The following is an 18,593-nucleotide window of genomic DNA, read 5'->3' as shown; positions in this document are numbered from 1 at the left end:
TTCCTACAGTTCCTATGACTGCCTCCTGGATGACCCATTTGAACATGATTGGCCCAAACTTCCAGAACTGCCAGGGATAAACTATTCAATGGACGAACAATGCCGCTTTGATTTTGGTGTGGGCTACAAGATGTGCACAGCTGTATGTTTTGCCATGATAATCACCTAACAACTGTGAAAGAGAGGGATTGAAGTAACACTGAAATGTGAGATCAGGCAGTTAGCAATAAACATTGTAGATTGGAGATGGAACTCTTTCATGGTCAACTGTAACATGTGGTGTGAGAATAAGTTTCACGTTTGACTCATTGTTATGTGCTAAATCACCTGACCTTAACTGGCTTAGCCGTTTTGGCACATCAATTGACCTCAGTGCCTTGGGAAAAAGGTCAATGGTGGGTGCCCACCTCAGATTGACAGGAAGTGCCCTGATCTGGATGTTGGGCAAGGACAGGATCAGACCTGACTCTAAAGCCTCCTCTGATTAAGCCCTGGCCAACACTCACTGCCTCAGCTTTCAGATGAAGAATGGCTATTTCATCGAGGCACCGCAGGGCTATTTGTCTGCAGGTGTCTGTCCTGGCAAGAGCCACTGTTGACATGAGATGGCGGGGAGGCAAAGGAACAAAAATAACTAGGCTGAGCACTCAGACCTGGTCAAATACATCAGTGTTTCCTTCACAATTCAAACCAACATTTCAGGGTAAATCCTGCAAGGCTGCGGATCCACAGCAATGGTGATCGAGCTTGTTTCACGCAATAAGCATTATTCAGTAAAGTGTAAATACAGTGATGGAACTCTCCCAGTGGTTGGTCAACATTCGGGTTAGGGGACGGTGTGTAAGTTGGGGTGGAATTCACACCAAAACCCTGGGTACGATTTAAAGAGTCCCGTTCTGGACAGGATTAGCGGTACTTGTAGAGCCGGGAATGACTCCGCTATCAAACAACACTCTGTTGTTTTAGTGGGGGGTGCCCTACCGAGGCCGCAGTCAGTCGCATTTGCTGCACTGAGGAGCTCGCTCGCCAGAGAGAGCATGGTGACCTGATCTCTCGACCACCGATACGACTCCCGGACGCTGCCAATGCCTCAACTCACCTGTTGGAGGGCCCTCGAGCTCCTCCCCACATACGGGCAGGGCATCCCTGAGCCCAATCCCCGCATAGGCAAAATGCTACCTGGGCACCTTGGCACTGCCAGCCTGGCACCTTGGCAGTGCCCTTTCCACCCTGGCATTCAGAAAGGTCAGGGGGCTGAAACTGATGCTGGATAATTCATTTTTCCAGTAGAGATGACTTCCACGATGAGATGGGCATGAAGAGGTTAATTAATCTTGTAGGCGATGCTACAGAGCTTCCAGGAGAAAAAGCATAGGTGGTGTTAGATATTCAAACCTGGACAGAGTCCTTTTCCTCAGAGGCTGATTGGTTGATGGAAGACGGTGGACTGAATTTTAAGCTTCGCAGGCTACGCCAGCTTGGGGTGGGAGTGGGGGGAATCATGTGATTAACACCTCCCCAATTTGGCTTCGAAAAAGTATGTATATACCTTAGTCTGGACTCGACATTGTTCATGTTTCAAAATCATTAAGAATTTCAAAAAATGTTTTAGGGTCCTTTGGCCTAGCAGATAGGTAGTTTCCTTTGGCTCAGCCTGGTTTAAGAAACACAAATGGCCTTTGTATAATTCCAATGCAAGTTGGTCTTCTGCAACTCATCGGGCATTAGTGCCTCTTCAGAGATAAAGATGTGTCAGCTTCTCTGAATGCAAAGGTTCCTTTTGTTTGAATCATAGCCAGCCATAGCTTCAGTCATTTTAAAGACTTTTTCCAGTTTTTAAAATGTTATAAATTAACCATGATAATATATCTATTTTATAAAAATATAAAGTAAGTTCTTAGCCACGCCTCTCACCGACACCTCGCACTTGTGTGCCACAAATGATAGTTGCCAGTCATAAGCCCCAGCTATTGAGTAGAAATTCAGGCATGGAGGGCCTAAGACCTTTTGTGCAAGTATTGATTTGTGTCAGATCACCCATGTAATCTGAACATAAACTCAACAGGGCCAGATATGGGTGACACAGTAGCACAGTGGTTAGCACTGTTGCTTCACAGCACGGGGTCCCCGGTTCAATTCCCGGCTTGGGTCACTGAGCAGAGTCTGCACATTCTCCCTGTGTCTGTGTGGGTTTCCACCGGGTGCCCCGGTTTCATAACATAGAACATTGAACGGTACAGCACAGTACAGGCCCTTCAGCCCACGATGTTGTGCCGACCATTTATCCCAATCTAAGATCAACCTAACCTACACCCCTTCAAGTTTCTGCTGTCCATGTGCCTGTCCAAGAGTCACTTAAATGTCCCTAATGACTCTGACTCCACCACCTTCGTTGGCAGTGCATTTCACGCACCCACCACTATCTGTGTAAAGAACCTACCTCTGACATCTCCCCTATACCATCCTCCAATCACCTTAAAATTATGTTCCCTCGTGACAGCCATTTCCGCCCTGGGGAAAAGGTCTCTGGCTATCCATTTTATTCATGCCTCCCACAAGTCCCGAAAGACGTGTTGTTAGGTAATTTGAACATTTTGAATTCTCCCTCCGTGTAACTGAACAGGCGCCAGAATGTGGCGACTGGGGGCTTTTCACAGTAACTTCATTGCAGTGTTAATGTAAGCCTACTTGTGACAATAAAGATTATTATTATTCTTAAAATAGAAACACGCAGATATATAAACTGAACCAAATTGTCATAACCTATACCTGGCAGCACTTACGGGGTTGGGGCGATTGTATTCCCAGGGCCCTTTGCAGAATATGTGCTTCTAAGGGGGTGGGGCCATTTCAATCACTTCCTGTATAACTGCTTCAATCACTTCCTGTGTAACTGCTTCAATCACTCTCTGTAATACACACCCAGTTGGGTGTGGCTGGGAACCGCGTATCTGAAGCTTTGGAATAAACCTTTCATCTTTTGCTCAACTCGGTGTGGATTCCCCTTTTTGTAAGTACAAAACAAATATTACTTACTTGCATTATGCCCTGCAAATGTAAAGGCAGCTCACCATCACCTTCTCAAGGACAATTAAGAGTGGGCAATAAACGTTGGCCTAGCCAGTATCACCCATATCCAATGAACAAATATATAAAAAAGACATCTGAGGGTGCTTTAGATAGATCTTGTGCGACCATGACGATATTGTCACACTGTGGTATACCAAGAGATATTGTATAAATTATCCATCTTATTTGCATACTGTGGGCGGGCTTCTCCCAACTGGAGTCTTAAGTGCCGACGCCAGAGTAAAAACCAGAGTGCTTTACTCCGGCGTCGGCACCCGTTCCCAGAACCCTATTCTCCCCCCTCAGTGGGGCTAGCAGGGGCGTCGCGCGATTTACGTGGGCGTGGCCTTGGCACGACGTCAGAGACCCGGCGCCACATACAAAACGTGGCGCCTTGGGTCCTGCGCATGCGCAGTTGGGCCGACGGCAACTAGCGCATACGCGGTGGCCATCCTCCCCCAGGCCGCCCCACACAAACATGGTGGATGGATCCAGGCTCGCCGGCGGAAGAAAGGAGGCCCGTCGACAGAGAGGCCGGCCTGCCGATCGGTTCATGCCGATCGTGTACCCTCCCCCCCCCCGGGAACAGAGCCCCCCCCCCCCCCCACAGGCCCCCCCCCAAGCCTTCCACACCCGGTCATTGCCGGCGGGACCAGGCCGTCTACGCTCGGCCCATCCGGGTCAGAGAATCGCCGCTCGCCGTTTGCGGCGATTCTCCCAAGTGGCCCGGCGCGATTCGCGCAGCGCTGTTTTCAGTGGGGGGGGGGAGAATCGCGTGCGGGGGTTGGGCAGCGTGGCACGATTCACGCGGCGCCCCCGCGATTCTCCCACCCGGTGGGGGGGGGGGGGGGGGGGGTGGAGAATACCGCCCTATGTGTTTATGAAAGTTCACGAAGCCAGCCCTCACAGCAGGGATTGGTGCCTATTTCACTTAGCAACCTTAATGTCAAGAGAAGTAAGTTGTCAAAGATACATATGGTAATTTTGTGATGCAGATATCCAAAAATGAAAGAACATAAGTCATAGCATCAGTCCTGTATTGTTATACCCATATCTACACCAAGTTGCCATTATGGAGGTTAGCTAGACAGTAGCATGTATCAAAAAATCAGTCCAACAATGATTGTAGCACTATCTCCACTCTACTCCCAACATTGAGCCTCACGAGATCAAAGCACTTATCACAGAAACAGCCCTGCAGTATTAAAACACTATCTCTACTCTAATCTTTTTTTCCAAGTACCCAATGATTTTTTTTCCAATTAAGGGCTAATTTTGGCATGGCCAATCCATCTGCCTTCCACATCTTTGGGTTGTGGGCGTGAGACCCACGCAAACACGGGAAAAATGTTAAAACTCCACACGGACAGTGATCCGGGGCTGGGATCGAACCAGGTCCTCGGCAACGTGAGGCAGCAGTGCTAACCACTGCACCACCGTGCCCCCACCCCCCCATCTACTCTAATCTTAATATGGCCCCTTAGTAGGCAGGAGCATTGAGATGGCCATGTATTGTTTGACTAACAAAGTCCTGACCTATGAATTTCCTCAATGGGATGAGGCACCTATAAAATTATGTCATATATTTACCATCATTTTCCAAAATGGGGAAAAAATATATTTTGATTTTGAACCTTAAATCTATTAAAAAAATAGCAATCAACTAATTATTAAAGATCTTCTAGTAAGAAAAAAAGCCAATTTCATTTTCCTGTGGTTACAGTTTCGCACCTTTGATCCATGTAAGCAGCTATGGTGCAGCCATCCTGACAACCCATTCTTCTGTAAGACAAAGAAAGGACCTCCCTTAGATGGAACAGAGTGTGGGCCTGGAAAGGTGAGTTGGCTCTGAAACACTCTTACTTGTTTTGGACAAAATTAATGATATGCATTTTAAGCAATGACATATTACGCACCTGGTCCTGGATTGAATGGATTATAGAGTCAAGAATGTTTTGGAAACTGCAACTATATCTCCAACTAGACTACAGATCAGTGCAATAGGGTAGAAGACTGAGATGAAGTACACTCCCACTAAATCGAGTGTCCTCTCTCAACGGCTTCCGAAGATCCATTGAAGTGTTTAAACAATCTTCGCATGAAATGTTCCAATAATCTCCATAACTACTTCTTCAAGCTCCCAGCTCGAGAACTCAGATAGGCTGAGAAATTTGTTGGAAGTTCTCACTCTAGTTCCAACTATGGAAGTAAGCTTTCACATAAACAGTGAAATCAATGATGCACATTCTAACTGGTATATCCAAACTCAATTCACTATTTGCCAACAAAACTCAAATCGACAAGTTCAGTGTTGAACCATTGCAAATGGAGGGTTGTACCCAATCAGAGTAAATCTGGTGACCGCATTTGTTTCACAGCTGCAATGATCCTTGAATAGTCATATCTGTACTTAAGTGATTTGGGATATGCAGTTCTATTAGATAAAAACACTTTCCTAGATTGACTATGACCTGGGTTTTCACTTCCGAGTCAGATATCGGGAGTTATAAAATCCTTTTATGGTTGTCTGGACTCTCAGCAAAGCATGATGCATAATGAAGCTTGGCTGAGAGCCTTGACTCCCATAAAAATATTTACTTAGTTGAGACAGGTGCAGGGAAGGGAAATATTTGCATTGATTGACAGATTTATGATGTCAGGGTAAGCTATTTTTTCTATGATCTCTTTTGTCAATGGCTCAATATTTATTTTGAGGAACTAATGTGCAACGAGATGCTGTTAATGCAAAAATGCACTGTGACAACACATCAATAATGTGGTAATGTGATTCCAATATAACAATGCATTGAATGTGTAATAGTGGATAATTCAATAACACACTGTTGGTGTAATAATGTGCAGTGCACTAATAACCTGCCAATAAACATGATTAGACTTTCAATGAGAAGAAATTAACTCATAACTTGTCTTTTATTGGAATTATCAGTGGTGCTACCAGGGTCATTGTTTGTGGAAGACTTCAGAGCAGTTAAGGCTGGATGGCAACTGGGGATCATGGAGCAAACTTGGGTCCTGTTCTCGAACCTGTGGTTCTGGTGTCCGATTTAGAACTCGACAGTGCAATAACCCAGTGTAAGTGGCTTCTACAGTGATTGATGTTTTCGTTAGGAACATCACCAATAATGAATCAAGTGATTTTCTTCAAAAACATGCTTTTCCCAACACGATTAAGTAATTGCTGAGAAATGTCATGTTGTGACAGCTATGATATGAGGCGGGTGAAATCAACTCATCGCAGTAGCATAAAGCTGCTAAAAATGAATTGGCAGTCCAATTTATACCACGCCTGATTTTCCATTTACTTCAGTGGGAAAGAATATTTGACAGGCTGCTGACTCGCTTTCTGTTGGATTTGCAATCGTGGCCTTGACCAATTCCTCTCGCCAGATAACTTAATTAACCCTTTTATCTCTTATTGAAGGCACGGTAAATGAATGCGAATACATAGAAATCAACAGTTCCAGTAGAAAGAAAATAATCCATGAGATTGAGGCTTTCTGAGGCTGAATTCCCAGAGCCTTCTCTCCAAGGGGAGCATGTTTCAGAGACGGTGCTGTCAGTGTAATAATGTGCAATGTAATGATGCAATGTTGTTGATTCATACTCACTTGTATGGTCCCATTGTAATTTTGAGAGAGAAACAAATCAATTCATACAAAGAAAAAGGGCACATAGCTACGAAGAAGGGCAGGGAAAGTCTAGACTAATTGGATAGCTCTTTCAAAGACGCAGCAGAGGTACGTTGGGCCGGAAAGCCTTCTCGTATGTTGCATGATTCCGTGGTTGCTTGATCATGTGAAATTCTTTTTTTTTAATTTAGAGCACGCAATTCTTTGTTTCCAATTAAGGAGCAATTTAACGTGGCCAATTCACCTGCCCTGCACATCTTTGGGATGTGGGGGTGAGATCAGTGCAGACACAGGGAGAATGTGCAAACTCCACACGGACAGTGACCCGGGGCCGGGATAGAACTCGGGTCCTCGGTGGCATGAAACAGCAGTGCTAACCACTGCACCACCGTGCCACCCTTGCAATGTGAAATTCAGCAAGATATGCCATAGTTTGTTAGTTAACTACTTCAGGGGCCGCACGGTGGCGCAGTGGTTAGCACTGCTGCCTCACGCCGACTAGGTCCCAGATTCGATCCTGACTCTGGGTCACTATCTGTGTGGAGCTCGCACACTCTCCCCGTGTTTGCGTGGGTTTCACCCCCACAACCCAAAGATGTGCAGGCTAGGTGGATTGGCCACACTAAATTGCCCCTTAATTGGAAAAATGAATTGGGTATTCTAAATTTATTTTAAAAAGTTAACTGCTTCAGTCCATTCAAAAGACACATGGTGGTCAGCGCTGCTGCCTCACAGTGCCAGTGACCCGGGTTCAATTCCTGCCTTAGATGACTGTCTGTGTGGAGTTTGCACTTCCTCCTGTGCCTGCGTGGGTTTCCTCCGTGTGCTCCGGCTTCCTCCTACAGTCCAAAGTTGTGCAGGTTAGGTGGATTGGTCATTGAAAATTGCCCCTTAGTGTCCAAAAGGTTAGGTAGGGTTGCTGGGTTATGAGGATAGGGTGGAGGCATGAGCTTAAGTAGGGTGCTCTATTGAAAGGCTGGTGCAGACTCGATGGGCCGAATGGCCTCCATCTGCACTGTAAATTCTATGATTCTATAATTCTATGATTCAAACCATCCTATGACCTGATATTGGTTCAATTCCCAGCATACATCGATCAGCCAATCTCACCAGGGACTGTGATAAGATGGTGCAATTGGTGTGAGCATCACTGACGAGGCTGAAGGTATATGGGGCGAAATTCTCCGGTATTGGCGCCATGTTCGCCGACCGGCGCCAAAAACGGCGCAAATCAGTCGGGCATCGCGCCGCCCCAAAGGTGCGGAATCCTCCGCGTCTTGGGGGGCCCAGCCCTAACCTTGAGGGGCTAGGCCCGCGGCGGACTGATTTCCGCCCCGCCAGCTGGCGGAAAAGGCCTTTGGTGCCCCGCCAGCTGGCGCGGAAATGACATCTCCGGGCGGCGCATGCACGGGAGCGTTAGCGGCCACTCACGGCATCCCCGCGCATGCGCTGTGGAGGGAGTCTCTTCCGCCTCTGCCATGGTGGAGACCGTGGCGAAGGCGGAAGGAAAAGAGTGCCCCCACGGCACAGGCCCGCCCGCGGATCGGTGGGCCCCGATCGTGGGCCAGATCGCCCCGCGCCCCCCCCCAGGACCCCAGAGCCCGCCCGCGCCGCCTTGTCCCGCCAGTAAGAGAGGTGGTTTAATCCACGCCGGCGGGACAAGCATCCTAGCATTGGGACTTCGGCCCATCCTGGCCGGAGAATCGCGGGGTGGGGGGGGGGGGGGGGTGGGGGGGGGAGACCGGCTGTCCCGGCAGAGTGTTGGGGAGCACATCAGGAGCAGCGCAGCTATATGGCAGATAGGCTTTGTTGCACTCACCTTGAAGTCTCTGGAACTGAGGGTTGCCTTGTACGCACTACTCTTTAGCAATTGGGTTTGACACTGACATGATTTCCCGCTGGTGTGACGCATGATTAGACGGCCTGACGAGACACTGACGGGCAGCTGTTTTAATGAGCATTCATGTGATGTAAATTAATACAAATGGCATTCACCCCACCTGCCAGTGGGATGTCGACCCTCTATTGAGAGAATTGCAATGTAATTTCAGGTTTTCCAACTTTTTGACTCCTGACAGATCCTTTGCACCCACCGTCACCAAACCCGCCATGGGTGGGTTGGGAGAATTCTACCCTAGAATTTAAGAAATTTCTCCTCATCTCAGTCCTAACTGGCCAACTCCTTTTTCTGAGACTTTGACCCCGTACCCTAAATTCCCAAGACAGGGGAAATATGTTCTCAACATCCACCTTGTCAAAGCCCTTTAAGAATTTTCTGTTTCAATTTGATCACCTCAAATTTTTCTAAATTCAGAATGAAGGCCCAGTCTACTCATTCACTCTTCATAAGGCAATCTCCTGATCCTAAAAACCAGTCCCGTGAACCGCTATTGCAATCCCCACAGAGTAAGTATGTCCATCCTTAGGTAAGGAGATCAAAACTGCACACGGTACACTAGATATGGCCTTACCAATACCCAGTGTGACTGTAGAAAGATGTCTCGCTACTCGTATACTCCAATCTCTTTGTGACAGAAGCTAATGTACCATTTGCCTTCCTAATTGCTTATTGCACCTATTATTAATTCTCTGTGATTCGTACACAAGGGCACCAGTGAATGTAAAACGTCTATCACCATTCAAAACACATTTGGCTTCCCCTATTTGTTAGATTTCTTTGTTGCCACAAAGAGAAAAGGTTTGGAGGTGCCTACACTCTGGATTCTTGTAAAACACAATGAGAGGTTTATTAAGGATGTTACTGTACATCATGTGATGCTAAACCAGCAGGAATATATTCTCTGATACATAACATCAGTTAGATATAGCACTTGGGGCGAAGGGGATCAAAGGATATGGGGGAAAGCGGGATTAGGTTATTGAGTTGATTGACCTGCCCTGATCACAATGAAGGGCCGAATGGCCTCCCGCTCCTATTTCCTATGTTTCTATAACATTCTTTTTCCTCCAAAAGTGGGTGACTTCACACTATGCCATACATAGTGAGTGACAAATGCTCCCAAGCAAAATCGCCAATGGCACACCGACTTGCGAATGCTAACCTCAAATATTCAAAAAAGCACCAAAAGCTATTTAACTAAAGATTCACTGATATGCCAGTGAATATGGCAGTGTCCTATGCACTCACTGTCCATCTTTGTGTAATATCTTCTTGTTTGTCTGTTTAAAGTATATAGTAATGTTGCTGCTTGGTTGTGACTCAGGCCTGCCAATGGTGGTCAGGATTGCCCTGGTGTAAACTATGAATACCAACTGTGTAACAAAGAAGATTGTCCACGTCGTTTTGAGGATTTCCGAGCACAACAGTGCCAGCAACGCAATTCGTACTATGAATATCAGAGGACTAAGCACCACTGGCTTCCATACGAACATCCTGACTGTAAGTTTTCAATCTTTACATTCACTAAGACACGTTTCAAATATACCTGAAAGCAACATAACCTTGGTTGTTTTTACCAGCAATAAAAAGATGCCATCTGTACTGCCAATCCAAGGAAATGGGAGGAGTTGTCTACATGAAGCAATTAGTCCATGATGGTACTCGCTGTTCCTATAAAGATCCATATAGCATCTGCGTAAGAGGTGAATGTGTGGTAAGTGAAATTAGCAACTTGGTCCAAATGGTTACATGGAAAAGCTCATTGTCTAGTCAGTTCCAGCATCACATATATTGAGCTGCTATGCAGAAGGAGTCCAATCACCTGATATTCACTCCAGTGAAGAGTCTCAGCTCAGAAAAGGTGCAAACTGCAGAGTCAACTATCTTTTAATCAAATCTCTGATCAAGTCTACCGGGAGTGCAACACCTATGCTGAATGCATAGAATCACAGAATTACCCTGTAAATGCAAGAATAAGCTTACGTCATTCAGTAACACTTAAACATAGTACAGTCAATTGAATGTTTCAAGATAGAGGGGAAAATCAGAGATCCTCGCTCTAAGATTCTTACAGCAGCTGTAAGCTAATCGCAGCATACAACTGTATCTTGAGCTTCATGCAATAGTCCATTTTCCCCATGCGTCAGCAAGCAATTGTACACACAAGAATGGAAATTGGATTCAAAGATTTTAAAGTCGCCTTTTAGCAACCTGTTGACACGACTAATGATGCTTGCTGGAGCTCCTTATACCAAACAGTCCAAGATGTGTGCAGGCCTTACAACTTGTAAAGAGGAAACCAAACATGGGGATATTTAATGATGAAGAGTGATGGGAATGGTTTTTGACAGATTACGGATCTGATTTAGGTAGTCAAAGTTATAAAGGTTTACATTGAGATAAGTAATGTTTCCATTAATCGTAAATTTAAAATGTGGAGATGCTGGCGTTGAACTGAGGTGGGCACAGTAAGAAGTCTTACAACATCAGGTTAAAGTCCATTCCCACTCCTCACCATTCCCACGCTACACCATTCCCACGCCTCACCATTCCGACTCCTCACCACTCCCTCTCCTCGCCACGCCAAGTATGCAGGGTATTAGTGACTAAGTGCCACTTGATAGCTCTGTTGATTACCCCTTCTAAGATTTTGCCGATGATTGAGAGCAGGCTGATCGGGCGATAATTCTTCTGGCCGGGTTGGATTTGTCTTGCATTCTGTGTACAGGACATGATGCCAGAGTTGCAGCTGTACTGGAGCAGCTTGGCTAGGAGCATGGGCAGGTCTAAAGCATAAGCCACAATATTATTGCCGGTATGTTGTCAGGGCCCATAGCTTTTGCAGTACTCGGTGCCGTCAGCCATTTCTTCATATCACGTAGAGTGAATTGAATTATCTGAAGATTGGTATCTGTGATGCGGGAAACTCGGGAGAAGGCCACGATGGATCATCCACTCGACACTTCTAGCTGAAGACTGTTGCAAATGCTTCTGCTTTGCCTTTTGCACTGATGTGCTAGGCTCCCATCATTAAGGGTGGGGGGATATTTGTGGAGCCTCCTCCTCCAGTTGGTTGTTTAAATGTCTGCTTCCATTCATGACTGGGAAGGTATTATTTGGGTTTGTGCGTTGTATTGTGCCAAAGGGAATGCCAAGGAGTGGTATAATAGATGGGATTTCCTTTCAGCTAGTTCACTTTTATTGCTTTAAAAACGAAATCATTCTCAGGATGCAGACATCGCTGGAAAAGGCAGCATTTATTGCCAATGCCAACTCTTTATTGAGAAGGTGATGGTGGCAGGTCATTTTTTGAACTGCCACAGTCAATGTTTTGAATATTGTTCGGTAGGGGGTTTTCAGAATTTTGACAAGCACCAATGAAGAAATGCCAATATATGTCCAAATCAGAAAAATGTTTAGCTTGGAGGGGAACTCCCAGATGATGCCGCTTTCATGCACCTGCTGCCCTTGTGGAAATCGCAATTTTGAGCGGTGCTCCTATGCATCCATGAGATAATACAGGCTGCAGCCAATATGTGCTGAAGATGGAGCGAGTGGATGGATAGGTTGTGTTTATATGTCAGTGTAGTGAAACAGACTCCACTTGGCTGAAGTTCCCTGCACCCTCCACCCCACCCCCTTCACCCTCATTACAACCTTTAACAATCAATTAAATAATTTAAAAATAGTTGTTAATAGTCTCGAGCCACTCACCATCTTGACTGGGAAATATATCGCCATTTCTTCACTTGCTGTGTCAAAATCCTGGATCCTACTACACCACAGGGACGGGAGCAGTTCAAGAAGGCAGCTCATCTCCTCAAGGGTAAAAAGGGATGGACAATAAATGCTGGCCAAGAAACAACACCCACATCCCATAAATAAAGAATTTTAAAAATCTTAAGAATGTTTCAAGACACTTTTTTACTTAAGTTAAACATTTATTATGCTGATTATTAAGCATAATTTTTCTTGCTTCAACTTAACTGGAGCGTGTCGACTCTCTGCGAGCTCTCCCAAACAGATCCTCTTTTTACATCTCTTATAAATAGTACTAATCTTTTAAAATTTAATTCTAACACTAACATTATCACTAACCTTTCTTTTCATTTTCTTTTCTTTTCATGTACTAAATGATCTGTTTGAGCTGCTCGCAGAAAAATACTTTTCACTGTACCTCGGGACACGTGACTAAACAAAATCCATTCACCAAACTCAAAATCATGTCAATAAATTTAATTGTTAGTGTTTGCCTGAATGGTTCAAATCTGGTAGAATGGTGTTTGCCTGCAGAGTGGATAGGAATGCACAAGGGTCACCTCATGCTGTACTAACTACCTATGCAATAGAAGAATTGTCTTGTCAACTCTATGGATTACTGCAATTATTCATAAAGCAGGTAACAATATATGTACCTGGTTATCGGAGATGCTGTTCTACCTACGGAAACTTCCTTTTTGATGTAATGTCATTATAGTGGGAGAGTACCAAATTCTAACACTTTGTTTTTCAAATTTAGAGTACCCAATTCATTTTTTGCAATTAAGGGGCAATTTAGCGTGTTCAATCCATCTAGCCTGCACATCTTTGTGTTGTGGGGGCAAAACCCACGCAAACACGGGGAGAATGTGCAAACCCCACACGGACAGTGACCCAGAGCCGGGATCGAACCTGGGACCTCGGCGCCGTGAGACTGCAGTGCTACCACTGCGCCACTGTGCTACCCTACCAAATTCTTACACAGTGGTCGGGCTTAAATTAAATATATCATAGCATTTCATTCTCCAAGATATCACACTGGTCAATGAATACGACACTATCGTAAATATTGGAGAACAAAGGGAATAAATTGTTGCTTCAGTAGAGATCCGTGACCAGACTCCATCTGGAGTCGTGCATTCAGTTTCAGGAGCCACACCTCAGTATGGATATATTAGCCCTTGATGGCAGATTCATCCCAATGATACTCCGGTTTAGAGGGTGAATTAAAAGAGCAGATTGTGCAAACTTGATTTATATTCCCTTGAGTTCAGAAAATAAAGTGACTAGTTTAGTTAGGTGCTTACAATATTTGAAGGGTATAACGGGGCAGTTTAGAGCAAAACTATCACTTCCTGTATGGAATCTGGAAGCAGGAGAATAATCTTAAAATTAGGGCCACTCAGGAATGAAACAAGAAAACACTTTTTATACAAATGATAGGAGAAATCTGGAACTTTCTTCTTTAAAGACAGTTGATAGGTTGTTCACTGGACCTTTGAAGATTGAGATCAATTTGTTAGGTAAGGGTAACACGAGATATAGAGCAATTACCAGTAAGCACGAATCAAATAGTGAAGTAGGCTGGAGAAGCTGAACAGCCTATGCCTGTTCCTTATGTTCCTGTATCTTACTCTATTTTAAAATTGCATTTTGCTGTTCTGTAGATTCATGTTTTATCTCCACAGAAAGTGGGATGCGACAAAGAAATTGGTTCAAACAAAGTGGACGACAAGTGTGGAGTATGTGGTGGAGACAATTCCCACTGCAGAACAGTGAAAGGAACATTTACCAGAACACCAAAGAAATCGGGTAGGAATATTCTGATTTACACTGAACTGTGTCATTGAAATATGATAAGAATGTTGTGGTAGAATTTTTGAGAGTGTCTTCCAGTCTTCCACTGCCTGAGAAAACTCATGCTGAAGTTACTGCTGATATTAATCCACACGCATCAATGTTGGAGAAACATGCTCAGAATATTACCCAGGAATTTTTGCAACTCTCTAAACTTCAGCAGAAGATCAAAAGAAACATGTAAATGGGACTCTGCCCCGACCTTCTGGTGGCGCATTGGGAGAACAGACGAGAAAATTCACAGATAATCATAATCTGCATCAATCTAAATGTCAAAGAAAGATGATGGGGATATTGCGACGTTCACTATTCAACATATGAGAAAGATGCTGTGAATACATCCCACATGGTCTCTCACTCCACCTTGGAGACCGTATTTAATTAAAGTTATTTTTTAATTGCAGTTGGGCAGATTACTCCTGTCCATAATTCACACTGAAAACATTCCTTGTAATCATTTAATTGCACTCAGAGGAAATTTCCCAAGCTGAGCGGCTGCAAACAAATCAACCCCGGTGGGTTACACAGAAAGAATTCACCCCCCACTGATTGCCTGCAACTGGGAGATTTCCCTCCTCTGTCTTCAGAAGGAATTTTACCTTCTTGCTTGGTTACATGTTCCCGTTGTGGCATCAGCATCTTTTGGCTTTCAGCTGTGAGCCAGGCTATAGTTCCATGAGGGATTTTCATTACCTCACCTGGTTCATCTTGCGGTTGATTTGGTGATGCTGGGAATGTGATCCCAGAATTCCTGTAATGGTGCGGGTTTTGTGTGGAGTTAGCATCACCAGATATGGTGCCGACAGCTCAGTTCATTCACTACTGTGTCCTCCTTGTGCCTTTGAGCTCTCGGGATGGAAGCATGTAGTGGAATAGCGGAGCAACAGCTCTTTTGAACTGCTGCTCTTTGAATACATTGGCTGGAATTTTCCAGCCGTTCACGCCGGCGGGATCTTCCAGTCCTACCGGCAAGGGGTGCATTCAGCCAGCCAATGGCGGGCCGTCTCCGCTGCCGGACAACACGCGGCAGTTTGCGTGGATAATTCCACCCATTGAAACTTGCTGTGACTGACTGTTCAAGATACAGTCTTGTGTAGAGACAGGGATCCAGAACCTCATGAGGAGAATTTGGTCATTTTGTCAGAAGGCATGTGTCAAATGAGGTTTTGCATAGTTGGGGCTGAAGGTTTCCAATGCCATGGCCATACATTATAGCAGCAGATAAGAACTAATTCTGTACTGTGAGGAAGAGCATCAAAGTAAAGTTGCCTCCAGCTTGACAGCTCAAATGAAACCCATGCTCTTACACAAGTGCTGATGCCCCAGTGTAGTGCAGTACCAGTAAATAGAGAAAACACAGAATCATACAACACTGCAAGAGGCCATTCAGCACATGTTACGCTTGAGCTAACTCTTTGAAAGAGCCATTTAATTAGTACCATCCCACCTTTAGAACATATGCAACCATAGAAAAGTTGCAGCACAGAAAAAGGCCATTGAGCCCACCATGCCTAGGCCGGCTGAAAAATAAATAAATACTAAACTGGCTAGTGATTCTAATCAATCCTGGTCCATAGTCTTGCAGGTTCCACCAGTTTAGGTGCAGGTCCTGGTGATTTATCCATCTTCAAGGATGCCAGGCTCTCCTGTACTCCCTCTCTCATTATGCTTATTGTATCTAATATTTCTCACTCCCTCTCCTTTGTGAAGACAGAGACAATATACTCATTGAATACCTTGCCCACATCTTCAGCATCTGCGCACAAGTTACCATGTACATCTCTGATAGGCTCAACTCTTTCCTCAGTTATTCCCTTGCTCTCAAGGTACTGGTAACATTTGGGATTTTCTTTGATTTGACATGCCGTTATTTTGTCATATCGGCTGAAATTCCCCATCCTCGTTTGCAGCTGGGCTTTCCCGGAGCCTCTGAAAGTGAATTGAGTTTTGGCTGGAATGCCAATTTTCCATTCTCGCTTGCAACAGGTCCCGCCACAGGCAAGACTGGAGAATCCCGCACATTTCTTAGCTTTCCTGATTATCTTTTTCAATTCACCTCTGTACATTTTATACTCGTCTCGGCTTTCTACAGTATTATATTTTTTGCAACTGTTATCTGCTTTCTTTTTCTGCTTTATTCACCTTGTATGTTTCTCGATAACCGGCAGCTCTAGATATGGCATTACTGTCCTTTTTCATGTGGAGGCATGTCTACACTGTGACCTTAGAATCTCACTTTTGAATGCCTCCGACTGGTCTGTCACTGGCTTCCCTTCAAGTAGCTATAACCACTTTGAGGATACCGTTCATCGTGTTGTGTCTTCACATTGAAGATACCCTCCGTCATGTTTTGTGGCACTACCACTGTACTAAATGAGGTGCTGTGGCATCAGCAGCAGCAGAATTGTACTCAACCACAATCTGCAACCTCATGGCCTGGCATATCCCCCACTCTACCATTACCAGCAAGCCAGGGGATCAAACCTGGTTCAATGAAGAGTACAGGAGGGCATACCAGGTGCAACATCAGGCATACCGAAAAATGAGGTGTTACCTGGTGAAGCGAAAACACAGGACTAATTATGTGCCAAACAGCAAAAGCAACAACTAATAAATGGAGCTAAGCAATTCCACAGCGAACGCATCAAATCTAAACTCTGCAGTCCTGCCACATCCAGCCGTGAATGGTGGTGGACAATTAACCAACTCACTGGAGGAGGCTCCATAAATGTCCCCATCCTCAATGATGGAGGAGCCCAGCACATATGTGCAAAAGATAAGGCTGAGACATTCGCTACAATCTTCATCCAGAAGTGGATGATCCATCTCAGTCTCCACCGGAGGTCCTCAGCATCGTAGATATCAGTCTTCAGCTAGGACGATTTACTCCACGGGATATCAAGAAATGGCTGAAGGCACTTGATACTGCAAAGGCTATGGGCCCTAACAATATTCCGGCAATAGTACTGAAGTATTGTGCTCCAGAGCTTGCCGCACCTCTAGCCAAGCTGTTTCAGTGCAGCTACAACATTGGCATCTACCCAGCAATGTGGAAAATTGCCCAGGTGTGACCTGTACACAAGAAACATGATGTATCCAACGCAGTCAACTACCTATTAGTCTACGCTCCATCATCAGAAAAGTGGTGGAAGGAGTCATCAGTAATGCTGATGATTCAAGCGGCATTTCCTCAGCAATAATCTGCTCATGGACGCTCAGTTTGGATTCTGCCCGGGTCACTCAGCTCCTGACCTCCATTACAGCCTTGGTTCAAACATGGACAAAGGAGCTGAATGCCAGAGGTGAGAGTGACTGCCTTTGACATCAAGGCAGCATTGACCGAGTATGGCATCAAGGGGCCTTAGCTAAAATGGAGTTAATGGGAATCAGGAGGGAAATTCACCGCTGGTTGGAGACATACCAGGTACAAAGGAAAATGGTTGTGGTGGTTGGAGGTCCATCGTCTCAGCTCCAGGACATCACTGCAGGAGTTCCTCGGGGTAGTGTCTGTCCTAGGCCCAACCATCTTCAGCTGCTTCAACAATGACCTCCCCTCCATCATAAGGTCAGAAGCGGGGATGTTTGTAGATGACTGCACAATGTTCAGATGCAGCAAGACCTGGACAATATCCAGGCTTGAGCTGACAAGTGGCAAGTTACATTGTCGCCACACAAGTGCTAGGCAATGATCATCTCCGATAAGCGAGGATTTAACCAATGCCTCTTGACATTCAATGGCATTTCCATCGCTGAATTCCCCCACAATCAACATCCTGGGGGTTACCATTAGTAAGATCCCCCTTATCTCTTGCTCATAGATGAGGTCTCAGTCTGGTTGAATAGATATAAGAAGCACTGTTTATTTCTTTAGGAACTCATTTTGGTACATTTACACAAAATTAAATTGAAAAACTTTTCTGTGTGTACATTGAAATGTCCTTGAGACACTGAAGAGTGAAAGCAAAAACTTCAAGATAAAAATGACTCCAGATTTGCAAATTAAAAGTAATTTCAACAAAAAACCTTTTTAAAGGTAATTTTCATGAATGCTTCAAGGATTTTCCGATGGCTAAAATTCTTCTCTCTAATCAATCAAACGGATCACATGCTCAAGGAAATCCATACCTGGATTTAGCCCCTTACTTAGTTTCATTGGTTCTAATTCTCAGCTGAGAACCCCTTGATTCGTTCAGGAAAGTGTCAGTCACTTAAACAGGCGATTGGTTAGTTAGACATTAATCAATTACTTCAAATTAATTATCTTTCCCACGACTCTTGTCCCATGTTCAAACTCCCTACGTCATGTCTGGTCTCAGTTATGAGAGTGTTTCAAACTCATTGAATGTACCCTCATATCG

At 44.9% G+C, this 18,593-nt stretch overlaps 1 protein-coding gene across 1 annotated transcript in view; it reads left to right on the top strand.

The window, feature by feature from the left end:
• LOC140429719 (A disintegrin and metalloproteinase with thrombospondin motifs 3-like) overlaps positions 1–18,593 on the top strand; it is a 376,678-nt gene that overhangs the window by 295,334 nt on the left and 62,751 nt on the right. The window contains exons 10-15 of the mRNA XM_072517052.1: positions 10–142; positions 4,793–4,906; positions 6,017–6,162; positions 9,944–10,119; positions 10,200–10,333; positions 14,067–14,190. Of these exons, the coding sequence (XP_072373153.1) occupies positions 10–142; positions 4,793–4,906; positions 6,017–6,162; positions 9,944–10,119; positions 10,200–10,333; positions 14,067–14,190 (827 nt within the window). The remainder of the gene's footprint in view (positions 1–9; positions 143–4,792; positions 4,907–6,016; positions 6,163–9,943; positions 10,120–10,199; positions 10,334–14,066; positions 14,191–18,593) is intronic.

Source organism: Scyliorhinus torazame, chromosome 9 (assembly GCF_047496885.1).
Source record: "Scyliorhinus torazame isolate Kashiwa2021f chromosome 9, sScyTor2.1, whole genome shotgun sequence".
NCBI lineage: Eukaryota > Metazoa > Chordata > Chondrichthyes > Carcharhiniformes > Scyliorhinidae > Scyliorhinus > Scyliorhinus torazame.
The sequence above is the reverse complement of the archived record's forward strand: the minus strand, read 5'-3'. Positions and strand labels throughout refer to the sequence as shown.